Source organism: Erithacus rubecula (assembly GCF_903797595.1).
Source record: "Erithacus rubecula genome assembly, chromosome: 21".
Lineage (NCBI taxonomy): Eukaryota > Metazoa > Chordata > Aves > Passeriformes > Muscicapidae > Erithacus > Erithacus rubecula.
In genome coordinates this window covers 8,366,287-8,390,752 of record NC_136673.1, presented here as the reverse complement: position 1 = coordinate 8,390,752, position 24,466 = coordinate 8,366,287, and the positions used below count along the sequence as shown (strand labels likewise).

General features: G+C 47.1%; 1 protein-coding gene across 1 annotated transcript; it reads right to left on the bottom strand.

Moving 5' to 3' along the window:
- Positions 1 to 8,058: 8,058 nt before the first annotated feature.
- TNFSF15 (TNF superfamily member 15) lies at positions 8,059 to 22,974 on the bottom strand. The gene is made up of 5 exons (XM_079324270.1): positions 22,925 to 22,974; positions 22,567 to 22,820; positions 15,477 to 15,528; positions 14,794 to 14,841; positions 8,059 to 8,892 (listed from the first exon to the last, which is right to left on the bottom strand). The coding sequence occupies exons 2-5, from the start codon at positions 22,759 to 22,761 to the stop codon at positions 8,465 to 8,467; spliced, it is 723 nt and encodes a 240-aa protein (XP_079180396.1). The 5' UTR covers positions 22,762 to 22,820; positions 22,925 to 22,974; the 3' UTR covers positions 8,059 to 8,464.
- Positions 22,975 to 24,466: the final 1,492 nt, after the last annotated feature.

Sequence of the window (24,466 nt, the reverse complement as noted above, 5' to 3'; positions counted from 1 at the left end):
CCAAAGGTTGGTATGTTACAGTTTAAGCTAGAAGTTTTCTTGCAGTGGAAAATTCTGAGATCTTTTCTTTACTTGCAACATGACATTTTTGTTTGTCTGTGAGAATCTTTTTGCTTGTTAAAAACATCTTTTGTTTGAGGTGGATTTATCCTTTGCTCAGAGTCATAAAAGCCCCTTCCAACTCACTTGCTCTTTGCCTTCTTAGTTATCCAGTAAAACTGGCTCAGTAATTATTTTATTTTACATCAAAACTTGCTTTCCTTTCTATTCCTTCTTCAGATTCTACATTCCAAGATCTTTCTGGTATATACACATATCTGTGAGACCTTCCTGTCAACTCCTTATCCTCCCCAACAAGCCCTGTTCCTGGCAGCAACACACATTAATGAGTTTATTCTCATTAACTGAGGCAGGAGGGGGGGAGTTCTGTGCTGGTTGTTGAAAGGGGACAGTGCCAGGGGCCAACCTCAGGCTCTGCTTTTGAGAAATGCACCAAACACCTTCCCAGCCCAGCAGGGTCTGCTCCAGCTCAGGAATGAGGTCAGTGAATCCTAATTCTGAGTCCTCAGCTGAGGAAGGGAGAAGGTCCCTGACAGAGTCAGCCCATCACTGTTAGAGCTGTGCTCACACCAAATCCCAGCCTGGAGCCAGCCCTGTTCCCTTAGCTGACACCCATCAGCCAAATCTGTTACTGCAGAAAACAGAATTAATTTCTCCCTTTCGTATTTCTTTTGTTTCTGTTTACAGAAATAGCAATTTATGGTCCAATGGAGCCTATTGTGAGAATTAGCAATTTGGTTAATCCCCATAAAGGCCCTGATTTTCTGAATCATAAATCCTGTTCTGTTCCAGTGTTCTGAAATTCTAAAGAAATCCCCAAACACAGCAAGGTTTTACTGAATAATCTCTTTATTGTTGAGTGAAAAGCAGTTAAATGGGAGTTTTTCATTCAAAAGCAGGATACTTATCTTTGGGTTTTTTGGGGTTTTTTGAGGGGGTACTCTTAGAAATGAGACTTGGGCACCTTTAGAAATGCAGGTGAGATTCAGTTGTGTCTAGAGACTAAAAAAAGGAACCAGTGGAATTGAAAACGACTCAATCAGATGAGACTGGAAGAAAATTCTCTAAAGCTCTTAAAGGCTCCTGGAAATGTCTGAACCTTGTCCTTGCATGAATAGGGTTTAATTTCACTGCTCTGGAAATGGCAGGATTAACAATTTTCTGGGTGTATTCTGAATGGAATTAATAGTTTATATAAAAACCCCCAACCCCACACATTTATAACACAGGATAAACTTTGACATGGGGAAATGTCTGCCCTTCCCAGCTGTGAATAGAGCACTTGGTGGGTGCTTATTAGAATAAAAAACCACTCAGGAATAAATATGAATCCAATTAATTTTATTTTTTTTTTCGCTTTAAGACATAAAGAACATTTTAAAGAACTATCTATAAACTTAATTTCCCAAAGAAATAGCATCAAGTATAATAGATCTGAACTTTATACCATGAATATTACAATTCCTCTTCCATAAAATTAAGACATCTCTATGTACAGTACCAATAAATATGCAGCAAACATTCTCAGTGCCTTTTTTTGACGTTTTAATATAAAACTCTACAATCAATGGCAGAACACAAAGAGATTTGTGCAAGAATGAGAGCAGCTGGAAAGCTCTTTTAGTTCATAATTCAGCAAAAAAAACCCTAACACTGCTGACTTATGTTGCTTAATAAGCTGGGTTATGATCTCCCAGGCAATGCTTTTTATGTTGTTCCAAGGGATTTAGCAACCAGGAAACAGGAATTTGGAAGTGTCACTGCAAAGTTCACATTCTGGGAGGGAATTGGACCCACAAATGAATGGAAGTGGAGCTCTCATTTCCTTTGGGAATGTGTCTGGGTGCTGAGGGGGGTGGGAAACACATCCCTGTCCATCAGCTGGGTGTTTATATTGGACCTTCCTGGGAGGGAAAATCCCTTCCAGTTTATCTCAGCTCATGGTTCATCCTCCACGGGGACAAAAGCCAGAGAAAACCCCAAAGCTGGATGGGGATGGTGGGAACAGGGACAAAGCTGGGAGGATCAATCCAGCTGTGCTGGGTGTCACAGGGCACAGCTGGCAGTGCCCAGGATGGATTTCCTGAGGAACCTTCCAGGATGAGAGTGAGCTCACCCTCCCCTCAGGACTGGTGTCCATGTGTGTATTTAACAATCCTCCCCCAAGGGTTTATCCACCCACCCCAGAGTGAGAGCAGGTCATCCTGACCCAGAAAAACACCACAAAAATCCTTCTCCAGCCTGGGAGAGAAGCACCTCTGTTATCCCCACCTTCCCCAGGATGTGCAGCCTTCCAGGGATGTGCCTCTCTCCCCCTCCACTCTCGAGAGGGAGCCTGGGTTTATTGAGAGCAGACACCTTTTGTGTGATTAAAGGAAGCCAAAATGCAGCACGATGCTCACACTGTGTTTACACCACAAAGAGTCTCAAGTTATTACCCTAAATGTGCAAAGCACAGAGTAAAGTGGCAGTGAGATTCAATTCTGCTCTGCTCAAGTCAAAATAGAAAATAATAAAATTCTGTTTTGCTTTTGCTAAATGTGAGGTAGATACTGGATTCAAAAAAACCACAAAAAACAACATAACAGCAAATTACATCTTTTTGGTGTCCCAGGGGAAAGCAGCCTGATTCCCACTGTCTAATCAACTCCTGCTAACAAAACCTCTCAGGGATTTGCAAGTGGGTGGAAAGAAGGGGAAATGAACATCCTCCATCAGAGTATTCCAGTGCAAACCTTCCTGGAGCCAGAGCACAGAGCCCTTCCCCAGAAACCTCTCCTGAAGCAATTTAGATGTGATACTCTGAGTTCAAGCCAGGAAAACAAAACAAATTTTGAGAATAAGAAAAAATATGGCAAATGGGAGAATTTCTCTCAGTTCTGTTGGTGGAAAGAAAGGAATTTGCGTTCTTTGCAGCAGAGGAATTGAAGATAACAGCAGCCAGGATGAGGAATAAATATCCAGGGGATGCTGCTGTTCTGCTGGGAGGGTAAGGACAGCAAAGCTGGAGCTGAACAGGGTTGGGGTGCCCAGGGCTCTGCTGCCTTCACTTGGATTCTCATTTGGCCCAAATGCCCTGGCTGGGCTGTGCCTGTCAGCCAGGAGCTGAGCAATTGGGAACACCGAATTCCCAAAATGCTGAGGTGTTTCTGTGGATGGTTTTTGCCTTCTGAAGTGCAAGTGTCTCTAAATTCCCAGGGGAAAGTCTGGACCCGACTCCACTCTGCTGAGGGACCTCTAACTGTATCAATTATTGATTATTCCCACATTTGCACACAATCAAACTGGTTTCTTGTACATCAGCACTGTCTGGCTGCATTGACTGGTCCCTCTTAATTGTGATTTGTGTTTTGGGAAGGGGGCTGGGATCAAAAGTGGTCACATTCGTTAACTTGCATTTTTATTGTCATAAAAGAAGCTAAGTCAGTTCTTATGGTAAAGATACATCTCAGTGCTCAGGCACAAGACAAAAGACAATCCCTTGTAGAAAATCCCTTACAATAGCAACATGCTATTACTGGTGTGTAACACCCACATTGGGGCAAAGATCTTTGACATTTTCTGATTCTTCTAAAGAACGAATTCTCTCCTCATTTCTCATCTGAAATGATGGGCCACTCACAAGATAAATACAACAAAGGACAGGGTGGTCAGTGGTGCCAGAGAGGGCTGGAAAAACAAGATTCCTTCAAAATTCTGCAATATTGTGTTGAAATTTTCAAGTGAATTCCACCATCTGTTGGACTTGGTTGGGGACCCCCTTTGTAGAGAGGTTTGCTCATCACACCCCCTGCCCTGTCACATCCAAAATCATCTCAGCAGCATCTTTTGGGTGATGTTTGACACCCTTGGACACTGATCCTGCCAACACCCCTGTGCTGTGCTGTCCCTGCAGTCACTCCTTGATTGGGAAGGTTGCTCCAAACCATGGTGGAGCCGAGGATAAACACAATTAAAACTTTCTATTCCCTTTTCATTTGAGGCATGCAGATTTTACTCCTCTCACCCAGGAGCTGGTTTTTATCATGATCCCCTTCAGCCACATGCTCAGCACAAAGAAATGTTGGTAGGATTGGAGCTGTTTTCTTTATACCTGGATTAAATTATGCTAAATTTACTTCTGCATGTACATGGAGAGAAAGTTAATGCTTGTTTATCAACATTCAGCTTTTAAGGGAAAGGAAGTGGTAGGTAATGAACTCTGATGAATTTGGGTTGTGCTTAGTGTTAAGTTTTTTGGGGGGGATGAAAGAGATTAGGGAAGAAGACAATTCCTAAGATCTAGAGTATTTTGAAGAGTTGTTAAAAAACAATAATAATTTGATACTTCTTCTTTCAGTGGTTTTGTTCTGAAAATGCTTTCGGGTTCTTTTTTCCTAAGAAATGAAAGGCTCAGAACCTGAAATCATATGGTTTACCTTATTTAGCCCAAGCTGCCTATTTCACCCTTTTTTCTCCAGATTCTAATTTTTTTTTTTTTTTTCCTGATAATGGTTTTAGTTTCACAGCTCCCCAAAACAAAACACATGTTCAGCTTGACCACAGACCTTAAGGTCACTGCTTCTCGTGACCATCTCATCAGCTTCTCATTTAATTGAAAATGCTGATGCCTGGGCATTTTCACATCTCCAGAAATGCTTTACATTTTCTAACTCAACAAACACAAATTTCTGAGAACGCTCGTGTCCTTACTTAACATTTCTGGAAAACAAAAAACCTGAGAATCCACAGTTTAGGTTCAGTCTGTTGGAGATATTTCTCTTTAAGCTTGATTTTTGTCTCACTAAAGTGACTTTATGCCTTTGGCTTCTGTGGAGGAATATCTAACATAAAACAGGGCCAGAATCAGTCCCTGAACACTTATTTTATGTGCTGGTCACTGTTACAGTAACATTATTAGCATTGAAAAGGGGGAAAAAATGGAATAAAGAGAATTTCCATAAGGATACACTTGGGGATCAATATGCCTGCACCACTTTAAAACAAGCAATGCCACATATATTGTTTTATGTACTATAAAATGTGTGCTAAATGTGCTCGAAGCTCATGTGGGTAATGAGGTGCAAAAGCTCTAACTGGACTAAAATAAATATTTCTATGGATTATGGATCAGGAGAATCACACCTGGAATGAAGCTGCAACAGGCAAGGTTTTGCTGGTGAAATTCATCTTTAGTGTGCAGTGCTAGAAAAGGCTCATTATTCCAATGGGCTTCCTGGAACTTCTATGGAATATCCAAAAAAATATAAAATATATGTGTGTGTATCCCACAGAAGGCTCTTTGGATGGCAGATGTTGCATCCCCCACTCCTCTCCCCCAGCCCTCACAGTTCCCATCGTTCAGCACACCAGGATTGAGTGATGATGCCTTGGGATGGTGTTTCCCTGGAAATCTGCTGTCCCAGCCTATTGCCTTGTGCCTTCAGAATGATCAGTTCGTTTGTAGAAAGAGATGCTTTCTGAAAAACTGCCATTATCCCAGAACAGAGAGAATTTCCCATCCAATTTCCTCCAAGGATAAACCAAATTCACCCTATCTTGCCCTTCACAGAAGCTTTTCTGCCCAATTGCTGGGAACCACCTGTCTTGGAAAGATAATTCCAAATCTTCCTTGATGAGAATGGCCACGTTGTTTCATCTGCTGGTCACCTGAAGTGCTCTACATGTTCCAAAAGCTGCAGATTTTCTGTTTTTGTGAGTTCAGACCCTGTTTTGGGCACACAGCCAAGTGATCAAAGACTCAGTGTGAGGTGTTGAGGGAACACTCCACAAAATCTGAGATGTGGAAAGTCTCAGGGTTTCACAGGGAATAATTTTGCCTAGAAGTGCCAAGAGTGGGGGATTTCACCAGATTTTACCCTGGTGGAGGAGCAGGAAGAAGAACCCTGGAAAGGAGCTGGATCACCAGAACAAGGCTGAGGTTGTGTGTGCTAAGCACTGAATGGATAATTGGGGAATAACTGCTCCAGATCCAGCTTAAAAAAACAAGTTGAGCAGGTGGAGATAAAATAGGAATAAGGGCTCAAGGATGGAAGTGATCTGGATCATAAACATAAGAGGATCCCTTGACTCAGAGTGATTCCACCTGCCTGCAGGATAATTAAATTTACTTTCTCCAACTCCCATTCTGAGATGTCAGTTTTCTTTGTGCACTAGAGAAATTGAGTGTGAAAAAAGACATTTGGATAAAGAAGTGTCCTGGCACTACTGGATGGGGCCAGGAAGGCAGGAGGGAGCAAGGGATCAAGAGGACAGCTGAGATGTGGGGAAGGAAGAGTCAAAGAAAGGATAGGAAGCCAACCTGGGATGAAGTTTTGATGCAGAGAATTTGTCAAGGTCCCCAAATGGCCCAAAACTCAGTGATGAAACTCAAGGAAAATCTGGAAGCAAGAAGACACCCCCAGAGGAAAAGAGAGCAGGGCAGGCTGGCAAATTCCTGGCTGTTGTGATGGGATCCAGGAATTGCAGAGAGGGAAGAATGGGCAAAAAGCTGATGTTCTGAGATGATTTAGCACAAAAAACCTGCCAGTTTTCATGGCAGCAGGAAGGTCCTTATAGCAAGGCATGAAGAGACAGAGATCCTGGTGCTGCCTGGACCTTCCCTCCTCCTGCTCTGCTCCCTTCCCCACCTCCCTGGCCTCTCTCCCTGATCCCTGCCAGCTCTGCCCAGAGCAGTGCACATCTCCTTTCTTGGTGGGAAAGCTGCAGGATCACACAGGGGGCTGCCCCCACTGCAAACCCCCTGCCCACCTCAGCATCTCCCCAGCACTGATGGGGCACTTTGGGCTCCACCACGGCTTTGAGTGGAAACAGCAGCTCAGGCAGCAAAGCCTTGCTGTGATTTTTGGGCAAGAAGTGGCAAAATGGAGGAAATCCAAGGGGGAAGAGCTGCAGAGAGGGGAGCCTGGTGGTTGGGGCTGTGATTTTGGGAATGTTCAGGGTGTAAAGCCCAAACCCAGCAGGATCCTGAGATGTGTTTGCTGCAGGAGGGGAGGGAAAAATGGGAATCTCCCTGAGAGGCAGAAAGGTCTGTGGAAATGATCAAGTGCAAGGTGGGGAGTTAAACATCCCTGAGCTCCACCAGGGTCATGTCTTGGGGTTTTTCACCTGGTGTGGGGACAGCTGGTGACCAACCTTCCCCCAGGGCCAGCTGGGGAGTCCCCTGGGGTCAGGGCCACCATCAGCAGTGGTTGGAGCCCAACCAGTGATTTCTGTAGTTTGCATTTGCTTTGCATTAAATACAATGAAAAGCAAAATATTGCAGAGGTTTTCTCCCAAAATTTTGGTGGCTGATTTAAAAGTGTGCAAATTTTTGCTCTGTGTCTCTCTCTACCTTGTTTTGTTTTTTTTTCTGTTATCCTAAAATAAGGACCTGGAGGGGATATTCCCTGTTCATGCTGAAAGTGTTTTGTGTGTTCCCTAGACCTTTTCCAGAACACTCTGAGGCTGTATATGGACTTAGAGAACTGTAAAGAATTTTTTGGAAAAACCAAAAATCTCAAGTAGCTTCTGCAAAGCACAAGATATAATTTTAATCTACTTTACAGGAAAGTTGGACGGGATTAATTAAGCAGTTAATAATTAACCTGAGCTTTATGTTAGTGGAAAGTACTGAGTAAATCGATTCATAAGGAAATTATGAGAAGTAATTATCTTTTAGAAATGAGAATCTGAAGAAGGGTCATGCAAAACTATAGTGGAAGTGCTGGAGAAAGCTCAAAACCCCTTTTTTTTTTTTCTTAGACTTGAGGAAATTATACATTGAAGGTGGAATTAGTGACATAGCCTAGCTCAAAACTCAAGATGAAAACTCCTACCCACAGGTATCAACCCTTCCTCCTTAGCTCACAAAGTTTTGAAGAACTTTCAACTTTTGCTTTCAAAAATGCATTTTGTTTTCCCTCATATATGACCTTCATCTTTCTGTTTTGGCTTTTGTTTCCTTGTTTGTTTCGGGGTTCTTTATGTTAGTTTTGTTGTTGTTTTGGTTTGTTTAGGTTTGTTTTTTTTTGTTGTTGTTGTTTATTTTTTCTTTTTTCTTTTTTTTTTTTTTTCATAATTAATTAGTTTCTGGTTGGTTTTTGTTGGCTTTTTTTGGGGAGGGTTATTTCACTTCAACCTGCAGCTTCACCTTTCCCTACCCATTACACTAAGGCTCTAGTGAGCTGCAGGGGAGAAGATGAAGAAGATGAAGAACACGAAGAAGAAGATGAAGAAGAAGGAGAAGGAGGAGGAGAGGAAGGAGGAGAAGAAGGAGAAGAAGAGGATGAAGGAGACAAAGATGAAGAAGGAGGAGAAGAAGGAAACCAGCAGAAATCTCCCCCCAACATGCGCCCACAGAGCCAAAGTCCAACGAGGTCCCCCCGATGCCCTGGAGGGATCCCCCTCAGCTGCTGCCAGAGCCCTACAGCAGAAAGGCCCCAAAGAAAGTTTTGTGCTCCTTGGTGTAATCCACCAGCTTGATGTCACTCACGTTGACCATCAGCTTGTCTCCCACCTCCAAGGAGACGACAGCGCCCAGGTAGATGGGCTGGAACCAACCATTGCCGTTCTCACTGAGGGTCTTGGTGCCTGTCAGCAGCTGGGTGGGCTCGGGGTAGCTGTCAGTGACCTTGGTGATGATCTCAGTGACAGAGCTGGGCTTGTGGCTGCTCTCCACGGGCCCACGGAAGGTGACCTGGGCGTACACGTAGTAGTCCCCAGAGACAGGAATCACCAGAGCGCTGCTGGAGTAGCTCAGGTTGTTCTTGGTGAAGGCCAGGCCCCTCTTGTCTTCCCACTGCAGGATGGGCAGGTGGCTCCCCACGGTGCTGGCCAGGTCCTGCTTCTTCACTGCAGGAGGGAGAGACAGGACAGGAGCGTGGGTGAGTTTGCCACAGCCAGGGGTGTGGGTGTAACATGGAATCTCTGCTCCAAAAGGGAAGGATTTAAAATGCTGGAGCAGAAATGTTCTTATTTCTCAGCTTCAAAGCAGAATAGGGTGCAGGACAAGTGTCCAGTGGTATTTTCCAGGGTGCCCACAGGGTGTCCAGGTGTGAGCTGTCAGGAGCCAAGGGTGCTTTAGGAAGATCTCGACAGTGCAAACTGTGTCTGGGTCAGACCCAAAGGATGAGCTGTCCTTCCTCAAGGCTCAGTCTCCTGGCCCTGGGAAACAATGGGGGTGGCTTTACCTTCCCATCTCACCCATTCCCAGAGCCAGACCTTGGCCCTGAGTGCCACCAGCACTGGGACAGCTGCACCTTGTACCCGAGGGATGGGGACAGGAAGAGGAAACTCTAAACCATCTTTTCCTTCAGTAGGGAATTCTGTTTCTTAGAGAGACACTGCTGAGCTTGCAGTGTCCACACTGGTCACCACGATGTGACACTGAGACACTTGGACTTTTCCTGCCAAGCTTCTTCTTAAGGGGGTTGGGGTTTCTCAGCCCTTGTCTCGAGCTTCTCCTCCTGATTGCTCTCAAGGACTTTTGTAGAACTCTTTTACTCAATTCTCAGTTGAGAATTTTCTCAATTTCTTTTGCAGAATTGCTTTTGGTTTCCCAGGGTCACTGGATTTTAGCAAAAACCCCAAAGACCCCACTGTGCTTCAAGAGGCCCAATTCCAAAGCCACACTTTATATTTTAAACCCTTTTTTATCTCTCTCTTTTCCCTTTTTCTTTCTTTAATGCTTTTCTGGAACAAAATACTACGTGTGGAGTCAGCCTCAACATTCCTCCAGACATTTTCTTCCCAATCTTGTGGTGAGCTGATTAAAAGCAGAGCTCCAGTCCTGACCCCAGCATCAGTCTGATCCAAGCTGAGGATGTTTTCCCAGGCTGCAGGGGAAAAATTAGGGAACTGCTGCCCTATTGCCTTCACCTCTCCCTCACTCACTTTGATTTTTCACACACTATAGACAAAAAAACAAACCCCAGCCCTTTCATGCTTTTCTGTAGGGAAGCAAGAGTTGTCTCCACTCTTCACTGACTGCCACATGAAACATCAGCAGTGGGAAGAAGAGGATAAAAACCATGAAGATTATCTCGGTATTAAAATGAACCCAGAAAATGAATGATGCATGCTTAGAAAAGATTGAGGGAACAGTTCCAGGAACAAAGACATTTTTAGTGACCTTGTGTTAATGTTCAAAGTTGATTTTTATTCAGTATTTGGGGAAGGGGGGTGTGTGCATGGGAAGGATGGCAAATGGAATGAAGGGGAGGGAAGGCTTTGGAATTCTCTTGGCAATAATCATTAGGTCTAGCCTGGGTGAAATGAGACTCAGGAAAAGGAATGTGCTCATGTCCCAATGGCATCTGTTTCCCTCTTTTCCAACAACAAATAATCCATGAGGAGACAGGAAGGTGTTAGGAGTGCAATTCCTTTTATATTCTCTGAGTAGCACAACAAAATAATTGCTTGCTGAAGTATAAATCCTTCTGATCTTTTCCCAGGAGGCAAAGTGGATAAAGAAAGTATTTCTAGGAAGGAGAAGAAAGACAGGGATTGTGGCAGCAAGGAAAGCTAAATTACAGAAATATGGAGAGACTCAGAGCTGGTCTGTGGGCCAGAGAGGGTTAATGAATAAGGGTTATTTCTGAAAGGTATTTTATCAAGGCTGTTGGCCTGGAGAGAAGAGAAAAGAGAAGAGAAGAGAAAAAAGAGAAGAGAAGAGAAGAGAAGAGAAGAGAAGAGAAGAGAAGAGAAGAGAAGAGAAGAGAAGAGAAGAGAAGAGAAGAGAAGAGAAGAGAAGAGAAGAGAAGAGAAGAGAAGAGAAGAGAAGAGAAGAGAAGAGAAGAGAAGAGAAGAGAAAGAGAAGAGAAAGAGAAGAGAAGAGAAGAGAAGAGAAGAGAAGAGAAGAGAAGAGAAGAGAAGAGAAGAGAAGAGAAGAGAAGAGAAGAGAAGAGAAGAGAAGAGAAGAGAAGAGAGGAGAGGAGAGGAGAGGAGAGGAGAGGAGAGGAGGAGAAGGAGATAAGCAGAAGAAAACTTGCAGCTGGGAAAAGTATTTGTAGAAAAGTCTCGGGGAAAACAGAGGCATAGATGGGTTTTAAAACAATGGAAAAAAAAATTAGAAAAGTCTTGGGAAAAAACAGAGGCACAGATGGGTTTTACACCAATGAAATTATGCTGATTTACTGTAAGCAATGAACAAAGTGTAAACTTTGTAGAGGGTATAAAAGACAGCATGCTGTGGTAATAAATGGAATATTATCCTTGTGAAATGTCACGTGTCTGTTTGGATGTCACACCCACCTCTACAGGGACACAGAAGTGTTATAGAGACAATGGAGCTTTAACACAGAGGGGAGTAAAAGAAAGTACAAGTGTCCCTGCTCTGCCCTCATCCACATCCCCCTGGGTTTAGGGACTGGTCTGAATCCTGGGAAAAGCTTTGGATCACTCTAAGGTTTGCAAGAGCTTGGAGCAACACATCTCAGGGAGAGGAAATCGTGTTTGAGGTGGGAGGGATGAGGAAAGATAAAATGTCCTGGGCTCTACCCCATCTCTGGAATTTTGGGGGAAACTTGAAGAGAAGCTGCCTGTGAAATATTCTTTCCTGGTAGAATGACACATTTAAAATGTCAATGATACTCAGTTCCACAATGAATTTTTATATTAGTTATAAAATAGATTTTATTAGTTATGGAATATGATAAGATCTCAAATGAACTACATGATTTCCTAACTTCTAGGATTAGTCAGGTTTCACAGCTTAACCTCCCTCTTAGGATGAACCTCCCTCTATAGATGCTCTCTATTTTCAAGTTAATTACTTTTCCCCATGCTTTCAGTAACACCAAGGAGAATAAAATGAACATTCAAGTGCATTTTAATACAACACAGCTACTTTTCTAGCAGCAGCTGTACTTTTATTTATTTATTTATTTATTTATTTCCTAAATTCTGGAACTCTGCTTCCTGCAAATATACATATGATGCTAATTCTTGAAGGAATTAAAATCTGCTTTTTAATAAGAGATTCATTGCCACAATTCCTCCTATTTTCTCACACACTATAAATTCCTGGCATCCCTTAATTCTCCTGTCCCCAAATCTCTTTTGGTTCAATGCCTTGCTGGAGAATCCCTGTTGCCTGTCAGATTTGGGATATATTTTCTGCTGAATTTGTGGGTTTTCTGCAGTTCTTAGCACCAACAGGAGAGCCTAATCCTGAACTCTGAGTCTCAGCAGGAGATTGGAGTCTGTGGTGGAGCCCTTGTGGTGCAAAGTCCTGTGTCTGCAGGGACTCTGCTGCTCAAGTTCATGGATTTAATAAAGGTAATTTGGAATTTAATAAAGGATTTAATAAAGGAGGATTTAATAAAGATAATTTTGGGAGCAGAAATGATGCTCTGCCCAGATTTAGAGGTGGTTTTGTGACCACTGCAGCACGAGGAGCATGAGGCAGGTCCTGCAGCATTGGTCACTCACTGTGCCACAGGCTGGTGACAAAAAGGAACAGGCCCTGCCCTGAATCCTGGCCCCAAATCCAACCAAATGATGGGGAGGGCATGGTGAAAAGGCAAGAAGCCCCAAATAAACATTAATGCACAGGAGAAAATGGGGTTGCAGGGAAGCCTGAGCACATCTCAGTCAGTAAAGTCATCAGGGAGGGGAGACCTTGATTCCAGTTTGGCTGAATAAAAATTCTCAGTGTGAGTTAAAAAAGCCAAGAGCAGCTGGAAGATTTATAAAGGATCATAAAGGAACAGACAACCAAACATAGAGCTATTCTACTACTGCCAATTAATCAGTGCAATCCCAAAGAACTCTGTCTAATTCTCATTCTTCTCACTCCTCTGCTCTCACCTTCACAATAGATGTGCCTAAAACTAGAAAAAGACAGAATGAAGGTGTGGAAGAGATTTCCTACAATTTAGGATTTGTACTCTGTCACCTTCATGTTGAAAAAGGCACCTGAGGTGGGGAAATGTAACAAAGATCAGGAGAATAATTATTCCTTCTACACTTTCCATGCAAAAGTCGTGGTTTCTGAGAAGAGAAAACCAGGGTGGAACCCAAGAAATCATTATGCACAGAGCTGAAAACAACAGGAAATATTTTGTGCCTGAAAAAATCTGTTAAGCTGGGAAACTCATTGCCACAGGGAGAAGCACCAGGAATATGTTCAGGTTAAAACACGGTCAAAGATAATCCACAGATATTTGGTTCCTTGATGACTACACAGCACAGAAAGCAGAGAGAAAATTCCCTTAAGTTTCCCCTTTTCTTGCTCCTTTCTGTGGCCAGCAGTGACTGGCCCTGGGTGGAATGCCAGAGGATGGGCACAGTCCCAGGGAAGCTGCCTGGGGATGATGGCAAAGGAATCTTTGTAAATATGGGGGCTGAGGAAATTTGGAGAAAACTGCTGGGTGTTTCCCTGTGGCAGCTGGGCTTTTGAGCAACCCAGGGAAGTTCCCAGCAGCAAAACAGAGTTTTGGGTGCTCCTCTGAGTCACTGCAGCCTCTGGATTTCTCTGCCGTGGGGGACTAAAAAAACCCCAAATTTTACAGTAGCACACTTAGTCCTCTTGCTCTTTAAAACTTGCACTTAAGCAAAGATGTGATTGTGGACAGGGACAGGTCAGGTTTGCAGCTCCAGAAACCCTGTGCCAAAGGGAAAGGCACAGAGGATGTTCACAGGAAGGAGCCTGGGGCTTAAGGGAAAAAAAACTGCTGGGAAATACATCAGCCCTGAGCTGAGGATTGATTGAACCCTGCCAGGTGGATTTGGGCTGAACTCTGCACGAGGCTTTGAGAGAAGCATCCCAGCACTTCCTGCAATTTTTAAATTCCAAAGTGCACCCTGGGGCAATACTCAGGGTGTTGGGGAAGCCTCTGCAGTGAGCTATAATTTGGAGAGGATAAATGGCCTCAGGCCAGCTGGAAAACCCTCTGGCACTCACTCCACGCACACTGGAACCAGACAGAACTTTTCTCTGGGAATACCTAAATTTTCCACGTGGGTGGAGCTGGTGGGGATGGGGGATGTCTCAGGGCAATGTCCTCAGTGTGGAGACAGCTTCAAGGCTGAGGTGGTGAGATGGGGACCTTGGAGATGCTGGCAGCCCCTGGAAAAGGCATGGGAACCTCTTGGAAAGGCATGATAACTCTTTGGAAAAGCATAACAACTCTTTGGAAAGGCATGATAATTCTTTGGAAAAGCATGATAACTCTTTGGAAAGGTCTGCCAGCCCACCCTGTGATAGCACTTTGTGGTGGCACCTTCCTAGCACAGCATAAAGCCTTGCAGGGCTCAGCTTGGTGCCACCCTTTCCCTGCTTGCTCTGATTATCCCACTGAAAACAGGGGGCAAGATTTATGGGAATATGGTGTGTGTGTGTGGTCTGAGTTAGGCCTTGCAGAAAAATAAAATAAAACTGGCCAGATTTGACCTGATTTTGATGCAAAACTTGTAATTCTTGCCAATCCACTGCTCCAAAAGGGCTCACTTGAGCTCCTTCCCTGCCTTTTCTGGAGGATTCAGCAGATCACTGAGACATCAGGCACCTATTTCAGTTCAGTTACAAAAGCTGGTCACTCAATGAAAGAAACAGCTTGGAAAAGTGGTGACATTTCTGTCAGCTGGCTCCTTCTGGGCTCTGCACTCAATCTGGCATGGTCAACAAGGCAAAGCTGATTATTAAGCTCCTCATGTTTCCTGCAACATCTGCTCCCATCAGATCCACATGGACCAAAGTTGCTGAAGCACAACATCTGCTGTAAAAAGGCTTTAGTTTTGAACAAGAATTACCTGTCAGGTGAGCTCGTGGCTTCTCTGCACTGGAAAGGGTGTCTGTAACTGAGGGAAGAGGGAAAAAATGGTGTGAGGGCTTTTGCTGCTGTTCAATATTAAAATCACAGAATATCCTGAGCTGAAGGGACCCACAGGGATCATCCAGCCCTAACCCTGCCCAGATCCCCCAACAATCCCACCCTGGGCATCTCTGGCAGCCTCAGGGCTGTGCCCATTCCCTGGGGAGCCCTGGCAGTGCCAGCATCTCTGGGAAAGAGCCTTTCCTAAGTCAAAAACACGTGAGTGGTGATGGAGGAAATGTGTGCAGGCCCTCTCCCTCTCTGCAGGGGTCTGAGTCAGGAATTATTTGCTGTGATTTCTTATTGACACCTCCAAGGTAATGAAATGACAGGGCACACCTGTGTCCTAAACTGCTGGAGGTGAAGAGGGGAAGTGTGGGGAGCTCCCAAATCCCTGCTTGTGCTGTTCAGGGAGCCCCACTGACCCTGCAGAGCTGGGGGATGCCTGTTCCTGCACAGATTTCACAGCCCAGGGTTAGAAATGCTCCCATTTCACTCTGCCCCCAGCTTTCCCCTGCATCTTCCCACCCAGCTGTGTCTGAGCAGGGGGTGGGGTGCTGGGCAGAGCAGGGGGTGAGTGTGGAATTGCAGCATCCAGAGGGGAAGGGGTGGCACACTCACCAGCAGCCACTGCTCGTTGCTTCATAAAGCGAGAGCCCCTCTCCTCTGTGACCTGCAGGGGAGAATTACAGCCAGTCAGATCACAGGTGGTGTAAGAATTATCCCAGAACGTGCAATAGCTGCAGTAATATCAGTGAGTTCAGCTGCAGCTTCTTGTCAAAAAGGTTTTTGAGACAAAAACAAGATTTTGCTTCACTGCAAGACATTTCTGCTGCTGGTTTGGAGCTGCCTTAGTCTCTGAAAGGGTTCCAGGACTCTGGGGGAGGTTTGGTCAAGTCCGAGGCTGGACAAGCCCTTGGCACACCTGGGAGAGCAGCAGAGTGGCCAGTGTGAATCAGCCATCCCAGCCCCTCTGCTGCTTGCAGCCTCCCCTGCCCCTCAATCCATGCACAGCAGGCAGAGCAAGTGAGAGATTCTCCTCAAGGCAGGGCAGGGCTGAGGAGCAGGTTTACAGGAGCAAAGGGTCCCCCACAACACCAACAAAGAGACTGAGGAGGATCAGCTCCACCTGCCTTTTGTCCCGCACCTTACTCCAGACTAATTGCTTAGTTCTGTTTGGAATTTTGGGTGACTTCCTGAGGAGACAGGAGCTGAGCAGGTGCTCTGGGGAAGGCTCATCCTTCCTCTCCTCTGTAATTCCCTCCTGGAGCTGAACATTCCCATTCTCCTCAGGCAGGACACGGCCCTGGGTGCTGCCCTGCTGCTGCTGAGCAGTTCAGAGGGACAGGACAGTGCCTGTCCCCTCCTGCCCTGTGCCACCTGCTGCACCCTGAGTCACCCGGGCAGCTCCAGAGGGAGCTCCCGGGTGCTGTGGGATGCTGTAGGGTGCTGTGGGATGCTGTGGGATGTTGTAGGATGCTGCAGGGTGCTGTGGGATGCTGCAGGGTGCTGTGGGATGCTGTGGGATGTTGTAGGATGCTGCAGGGTGCTGTGTGATGCTGCAGGGTGCTGTGGGATGCTGCAGGGTGGTATGGGATGCTGTGGGATGCTGCAGGGGGCTGTGGGATGCTGTGGGATGCTGCAGGGGGCTGTGGGGTGCTGCACGGGGCTGTGGGGTGCTGCGGGATGCCATGGGATGCTGCAGGGAGCTGCAGGGTGCTGTGGGGTGCTGCTTCTCTGCATCCATCTTTATGGGGCTGGGAGCAGCAGCCCTTGGAGCAGCCTGGGTTGTGCTGACCCTCGGGACTGACTCAGAGCTGTCAGAAACCCCATCCCAGAACGTGCCAGGCCACAGGACTGGCACAGTGTGTTTTATGGGCAGCCACCAAGCCCACACTGAATAAACTCAATAAACCCCCCCTGGTCAGCTCTTAGCAAAGGATTTTGCCCAATAAAAGGGTGAAACAATATTAGTATGTAGGTGCTGAAGTTGGCTCCTGCTGGCTGTGTCTCACACAGTTTAGATCACTGCAGGAGAAAATAGATAATTTATATTGGCTGGAGTAGGGGAATGTTTGTGGAAGGAGAGTCAGCCTGCCTGGGGCTGGGGACTGCTGGCTGCTCCAGTAAACCCAAAGACAGTTTAATGTTTTACTGGAAGTAAACATCCGTATGCTCCTGCAGAAAACAGTCATTTCTAAAATAGTCACTTCAATGTGTTGGGAAACAAATGGAGAATGAAAACAGCAGGGAAAATGCTCTTTTTTTTTAGTTTATATTTCCTTATCCACCTGTACACAAATGTGTGGCCCAGTCCCAGCAGCCTCCTGGCAGAGAGTGGTGTGAAATTCCAGCGTGGGGCTGAGGGGAAATTGGTGCTGTGCTGTCCAGGAGGTTTCTGAGCCTTTAATTATGTGTGAGGACTTTCCAAGCCCTGCTTTCTGTGGTGACTAACCATGAGTGCCCTGCTGGTGTGACTCAGTCACAGCCAGCTGACCTTGTCCCTGCCCTGGTGGGAAGCACAAGGACAGAATTAAAGATTTCCTTCATTCTCCCCTTGCATTTAGCCAGGTGTATTCACCTAGGAGTATATTTACACATTCCATGTGTGACATTTCCTACATATTTCCCAAGTGACTAACTCTCCTTAGTGATTCCCATCTCTAAGGATTCTGCAGCCAGTGAAAAAGCCAATCCCAAACCTACATTTAAGGATGTAACTTCTGTGGAACTGTTTACATACTTGAAGCCTAACTTCTGCTGAAGTTCCTTGTATAAACTTGGATGTTGCAATCCAAACAGAGGTGGAAGGAAAATGGGAAGAAGAGCAAGAAGAATTCTGCTTCTTTACAAAACACGACAAAAAGGTTTTGTTTAAACCTAAATTTACTTGTTTCCCAAGAAATCCAGCTGGAAACTCCAGGTGCAGGAGCTGCATTCAGAGATGCTGAAGGACAGAGTAGGGGGATAGAGCAAGGTGTGAAATTTTCCTCTTTATTTCCCTCATTGTGCTATTTCATAAGGATATAAATAAGGATATAAATGTAAATAGAAACAGAAATCTCCTGCAGAAGATGTTTTAGCAGTAGACAGTGCTGCATAATGACCAGGTGTCAGTAATACTTGTGCTTAACAGGCACAGATGTTGTGCATTGATGGGGAGGGAGAACTGAGCAGCACAAGACAACAGAGAGAACATCCACACAATCACTGCTTTTCTCTCTTTTCCCTTTTTTGCTCAGCTGTGATTCTGAAAAGTTCACAGCCTCAATTTTCCCCTTGGTTACTGTGGAGAGCCCAACCACTGAGTGATGAAAATCCCACCTTGAGCTGACTCACAGACGTTTTACAGGCAGCTCTAAGCTCTAAACCTGGGATTGCTGTGTGCAGAACACCTCTGGGTTCTCCTGCTACCACAAATGCCCAAAAGCCTCAGTGCATTTATACCCAGATATTGCTAAACCCCAAAAGAAGGGCTGATACCCAGTGCAATGCAAGAGCAGCTGGCTCTGCAGGTAGAGGCACTGATGAGCAAAGCACCCCCAGCTCCTCCATCCACTCCATTTCCAGCACTGCTTCACAGGGAGGAGCTCTGCAGGTCATGTGCACTACATAAACCCAACTTTTTCCACCCCCAGAGATGCTGCCTAGCCTGGGCCAGGAATTTTTGGTAGAAATTGGTCTGTGGCAGTAAAAACTGGCTTCAGTCAGAATATTTTGCTGCCAGTGGAAGCCTGTGCCCACAAGGAACATTTGCATCCAGCAGCAGTGGCCAGGCAGGGATTTAACTGCTGCTGGCTTAGGAATCCCAACACCTGGGTCCATCCAGGAGTGCTTGCTGCTCCTCCCCAGGCATTTCTCCTTCCCCAAAGATCAGGGAGCCTTTTGAGGTTCTCCTTCCTTTACCAGCAGGCCTTGGGGGCAGATCTTTCCTGGGATTTGTTGCCAGCTTTCTGCTAGGATCCAGGTGGAGCCTCTGGGATTCCCTATTTCCTCCTGCTCTGCAGCAGGTCCCTTCTCCAGTGCCAGCTGGCATGGTACAGATTTGGCACACAAGTGTGTGTCCAGCCCTTGGGACAGGCTTTGGAATCCTCTTTATGCTGCCTGTGGCCCTGACATGCCAAGGATGCTGTGATAAACAAACTCAAACACCACCTTCTCCAGGCCACAGGACTTGATGCTGTGCTGAGTGGGATGCTGAGGCAGCCAGAGCTGCTCTCCTGTGCCATCCCATTGATGGTTTTGGGAGCTCAGACTGAAACTTGGCTTTCCTTTGAGGAAGGATGGCCCTTCCTCCAGCAGGGCACCACTATGGCCTCTATATCAATTCCTTGCTAGTAACACAAGCCACCTGTTCTGGTTTGAAAAACCCTTTTCCCTCTCCTCCCTCTGGAATGAAGCAAAAGAAAGTGATTCCTCTTTCCCAAAGGAGGAGTGGAAGGGGCCTGGAAGGTGTCTAGGGAAAATCCTCACCAGACTGGAATTATTCATTGAAGATGCATTGTACCATGGCACAGAGAGAACACTGGTGGCCCACACATGTTGCTGCAATGACATAACTCACTCTGCCTTTTCCTGAAAGAGGTGACTTCACAGAGTCACAGCAGAACTAAGTTGGAAGAGACCTCCAAGATCATCGAGTCCAACCCATGCCCTAACACCTCAACTAACCCAGTGCCACATCCAGGCTTTTTAAAACACATCCAGGGATGGTAACTCCACCACTCCCTAGGCAAAGCATTCAAACACTCCATTATTTTTTCTGTAAAAAGCTTCTTCCTAATAACCTGTACCTCCCCTGGCACAGCTTTAAACTGTGTCCTCTGGTTCTGCAGTGCTGCCTGGTGAAAAGAGGCCAATTCCACCTGAGCACAGCCACCTTGAGGGAGCTGTAGAGTGATGAGGTCACTCTGAGTCTCCTGATTTTGCCTCCCTTCAGAGGCACCAGGTGCCACCACGTGCACCCAGGGCAGGGCAGGGATGGCCAAGGTGCCTCACCCTGCAGCAGCCTGCCCAGGGACACACCCCTGTTGCACAAACCTTGCCAGGCTTCCCTGCTCCCCTTTGCTCCAGGAAGGACTCAGGAATCTACTCCATCTGCTCCTCACCTGCTGAGTCCCTCCCTGCTCCCAGGACAGTCCCCAGAGCACTGGGAGGTGACAATATTGTGTGGGCAGAGCTCTGTGGGGCAGCCAGGGGATTCCTCCCGTGGGCTGCAAGGTCAGGAGGCCAACACTCATCTGCCACTCGACCCAGGGCACTCATACCCCAAAAGCAGTGCCCCAGAGAGCTCTGCCACACATGGCAGGTCCCAAAACTCCTGATCCAAGCTGTCAATGGGGCACACGAGCATGGAGTCATTCATCAAACTTTGAATGCAGAAGGAAATGCAAAAAGATGTTTTTCTGAGAGCTTTTATGCCCAGAAATATTCCCAGGGACTGAACCACCCTGAACCTGCAGGCTCCTTGGGGAATTCACAGCCAGGCACAAGCAGACACATCCACCCCTGTGTGCTGTCTGTCCTGCCGTCTGTCCTGCTGCCTGCTGAGCACAGAGAGCAGAAGAGTGAATGAAACATCGGGAACAGGCTGAGGGCAGCTCCTCCCACGGCACCCCGGGCACCCGGCCAGCCCCGATGACTTTCCCCTTCCTCCTGGGACTCACAGAGGTTGTAACTGCTCTGATCACCTCGTTACATCACTGTGGAAACATTACGTGTTTCTAATTGGGAGCAGGTGCAGGGGAACGCGCACCAGCGTTGCAATCCCGACGCTTTGCATTGCGCTCTTCCGCTTAAGAAACCAAACCCACCCAGAAAAACACTTTTTATCTGCTAACCCCGACTATAGGATCACGACCCAGGAATGCATTGGGTTGATTAAACAAGTTAACATTTTATTATTCTTCCGCTCCAAGATTGTTCCGAGCCTGAGCTGTTCTGCTCTCGTGGGACACGGACAAACCCAGAGCAGCAGCAGCAGACACTGCCCAAAGCATCCCGAGTCTTTTACCCCCAGCCTCGAACAGCACCCAGCTTTTCAACTCCTCCACGCTCTGCCCTGCTGTAATTCCACTCTTCTGGAACTGAAGGCCCCCAGATCCTCTCAGGAGGTGCCCCTGAAGAAAGCTGTGCTCTGGCACCTGCAGGTAGGGCAGCCTGGGTTTCTACAGGGGCAGGGCAAAATCGCAGCTCACATGTTCAAGTAATTGCCAGATTTAAGAGCCCGAGGGGCTGTTAGAGCCAGATAAGAGAGGCTGCTGCATCCTGAGCATCACTGCGGCACAGCCCCGGGAGCCACCGGCACAGGCGCGGCTCTCACCCTCCCTAAACACCCTCGGGCTAAACGTCAGCCAGGTGCCAAACCTGCCCTCCGGGCCACCAAAACCTTTCCTCGGGCCCTTCCTCCTAATTCCCCTGATTAACAGGGGAATTTCAGACCTGAAGCTAAAATCCAAAGCTTAATTCACCAGACCTACAGCATGGGGCACTCTGCTGAACTCGCAGCCTCCCGTGGGAATGGGCACTTGCAGAGGGAATGGAGCAGTGTGGAACAGGGCTGGAAGCAGCACAGCACAAGTTTGTACGGCTGGGAGCAAAGTGAGTGTAGCTGTCTGGCAAAGGAGAGCCGAGGAGAGCCCTGGGTTGAGAGAAAGTTACAACGGGGAGGTAAAAACAGGATGCAAAGTTTTGGGTCAGACTCCTTTAATGGCTTCAGATCTCTGCAGAAGTTGGCATTAATAGTAATTAATAATCCACCAGGGCTGTAGCTGTCAGCCCAGTGACGGGTGACTGACCCACTGACATCAGCAGATCTTCCTGAAATCAGACACTGCGAGGGGAAACCGCAGATTGAATCCAAAAGGAGGGAGGAAAACGAGCATAGCGTCAAAAGTCTGGCAGAAATCACTGCAGACACTCATTCCCACCAATCAGTGGTTTTTGGTCTTTTTTTAAAGCATTCTCTGCAGCGCAGCAATAAAAGTTTTAAAGCTGCGCTCTCTGCTTGTGACCTCAGTGAAAATAAGGAACCGTTAGTTAAAAAAGAAAGAGCAACAATCAGATTTATCCTCGGGGTAAGGAAGAAGGAATGCAACAGCGAGTCTCACACGTGCCCTCCAACAATACATAAAGAAATTCATAAAGACCATTAAAAGAACACGAGAAATTCATAAAGACCATTAAAAGAACTCCACAAAGGCTCCGTCCAGAGAAGTGGGACGGAGTTAAAAAGAACGAGCAATAACCAGATCTATCCTCAGGGTAAGGAAGAAGGAATGCAACAGCGAGTCTCACACGTACCCCTGAACAACTCATAAAGAAATTCATAAAGAGCATTAAAAGAACTCCACAGAGGCTCCATCCAGAGGCGCGGGATGGAGTTAGTGAAAAAAAAAACAAACGAGCAGTAATCAGATTTATCCTCGGGATAAAGAAGGAGGAATGCAACAGCGAGTCTCACACGTGGCCCTGAACAATCTGTAAAGAAATTAAAAGAAATCTACATAAAGAGCATTAAAATAACACAAAGACTCCGTCCGGAGGCGCGGGACGGAGTTAGTTAAAAAGAACGAGCAATAACCACATTTATCCTCGGGATAAAGAAGAAGAAACGCACCGGCGAGTCTCACACGCGCCTCTGAACAGGAGAAACTCACAAAGCGCATTGAAAGAACTCGGGAGCGGCCGGAGCCAGGTGCGCCCGCCTTACCTGTGTGCCGCAGGAGCGGGGCAGGTGGCCGAGCAGCAGGTAGGCGGTGGGCAGCATGAGCAGCAGCACGGCCAGCAGGCACAGCAGCAGGGCGCAGCGGATCCTGCGCAGGTCCCTGCGGAGCTGCAGCCCGGCTGCCGGAGCCTCCTCGCCCATCTCCACCGTCTCCGTCTCCATCTCCACCGCGCTCTCCATGGCAGCAGCGCCGGGCTCGTCCTCCAGGGAGCCGGGCACCGCCGCACCTCCTGTGGCGCCTGCCGTGCATGGAGACCCCCGTTAAATAAGAGCCGGGCCGAGTGTGGGAAGGCACCGGCGCGCACGCAGAGCCTCCCTCCCTCCCGAGGAATGCACCGCCTACAGCAGAAACCCGGAGCGCTCGCTGCCCGCGCTGCCCGGCCGCTCCTGCCGCTCCTGCCAGCCCCCTCCTGCTGCAGGAACCAGGAAAGTCCCGGGGGTGGAACCAGGAGCGGCCCTGCTCTGTGCTGCGGCAGCTCCGCAGGCTTTTCCGCCCGGCGCAGGGAAGGTGAAACCATGGGAGTGAAAGTGAGAAGCAGGGCAGAGCGAGAGCGGAGCCCGGCAGGTTCTTCTTTCCCACAGAAAGGGGAAGAGGCTTTTTTGGGGAAGGTGTGGCGACGGGAAGCGAGTGACCCCGAACAAGGAGTCTGCTTCTCCGAAGTGTTGCTTCACCCCCCTTTTTTAGCAGAATTCACACGCGGCTGCCCTTTGCTCAGTGTGCACCCTCTGCACCGTGCAATGTGCACCGTCCAAAAATCAGATTTTCGTCTGCTCTGCAGCTCATCTTCTCCCAAATAGTCTTAATTAAAAATCCTAACAAAAAAAAAATTGTGTTATTGCTACTTGAAAATTGTGATTTTACTGTCATTGGGGGGAAAATTATGTCAGTCTTACTCGACTGACAGCTGCTGTCCCTGGCAGAGAGGTGCTGCAGCCTGTGCAGATCCTCTGGAGCTGATCAGCAGCACACCGGGAAGAACACGCTCTGCTGGCAGCTGGAAGGGGTTCCTGCATCCCAGGAAAGTTTCTCCCTTGCTCCCTGCCACTCTGCAGCAGCCCACCCTCCCCAAGGAGATCCACTCCTTTAGGAAGTGCTTGGCATGGAGATGGTGCCATTTAGACCTGCCCAAACTGATGAAATTGGATTTTTTCAGTCCCCAGGAAAGTTCTCATTGAAACAGAAACTTTCTTTGATTTGTATGTGTGCACACAGTGATGTGCAGGAACTTCTCCTTTTTCCCTGGATGGAGAAACAGGCTGGAAACTTCAACACTTTTTTTTAGTAAGAGGGATTTGCTTCCCCCCACCTCCTCTTGAAAAGCTTTTCAGATTTGGGTTTATAAAAAACAAGATCAAAGAAAGAAAATTATTTTCTCATGTCCCAAGCTGTCTATAACATTCCTTTCCTTCACAAAAATTCAGCCAGCTCTTCTGACTTCAATGACACTGCAAAAAAAATCTTCCTATTGCAATAGTTGGGTGCAGCTCTTGATACACTGGAGTCATGCTCTGAGCAGAACATGTGGTTTGGTCAGTGAGGCTGATTCAGGCTGCCAGCAGCAAGGGAGGGATCCTTGCCAGCAGAGCAGAGAGGGAAGAGACCAGGGAAAGAGAAAGTATTAAAGAGTAAGCAAGAAATAGTGAAAAGCATGGTGGTTTAGAAAGATAAGAGAGAATCCTAGAATGGTTTGGGTTGGGAGGGATGTTAAAGGTGCCCTAGTCCCATCCCATGGCAGGGACCCCTCCCACTGTCCCAGGCTGCTCCAAGTGTCCAGCCTGGCCTTGGGCACTGCCAGGGATCCAGGGGCAGCCACAGCTGCTCTGGGCACCCTGTGCCAGCCCTGCCCACCCTGCCAGGGAACAATTCCTGCCCAATATCCCATCT

What these genes read in the sequence shown, in the direction of transcription:
- TNFSF15 (XM_079324270.1), bottom strand. Translation starts at nt 22,761, where the DNA reads ATGGAGAGCGCGGTGGAGATGGAGACGGAGACGGTGGAGATGGGCGAG. An exon ending in CCCGCTCCTGCGGCACACAG is followed by an intron (nt 15,529 to 22,566) that starts GTAAGGCGGGCG and finishes TCTCCCCTGCAG; the next exon opens with GTCACAGAGGAGAGGGGCTC. An exon ending in GCAACGAGCAGTGGCTGCTG is followed by an intron (nt 14,842 to 15,476) that starts GTGAGTGTGCCA and finishes CTCTTCCCTCAG; the next exon opens with TTACAGACACCCTTTCCAGT.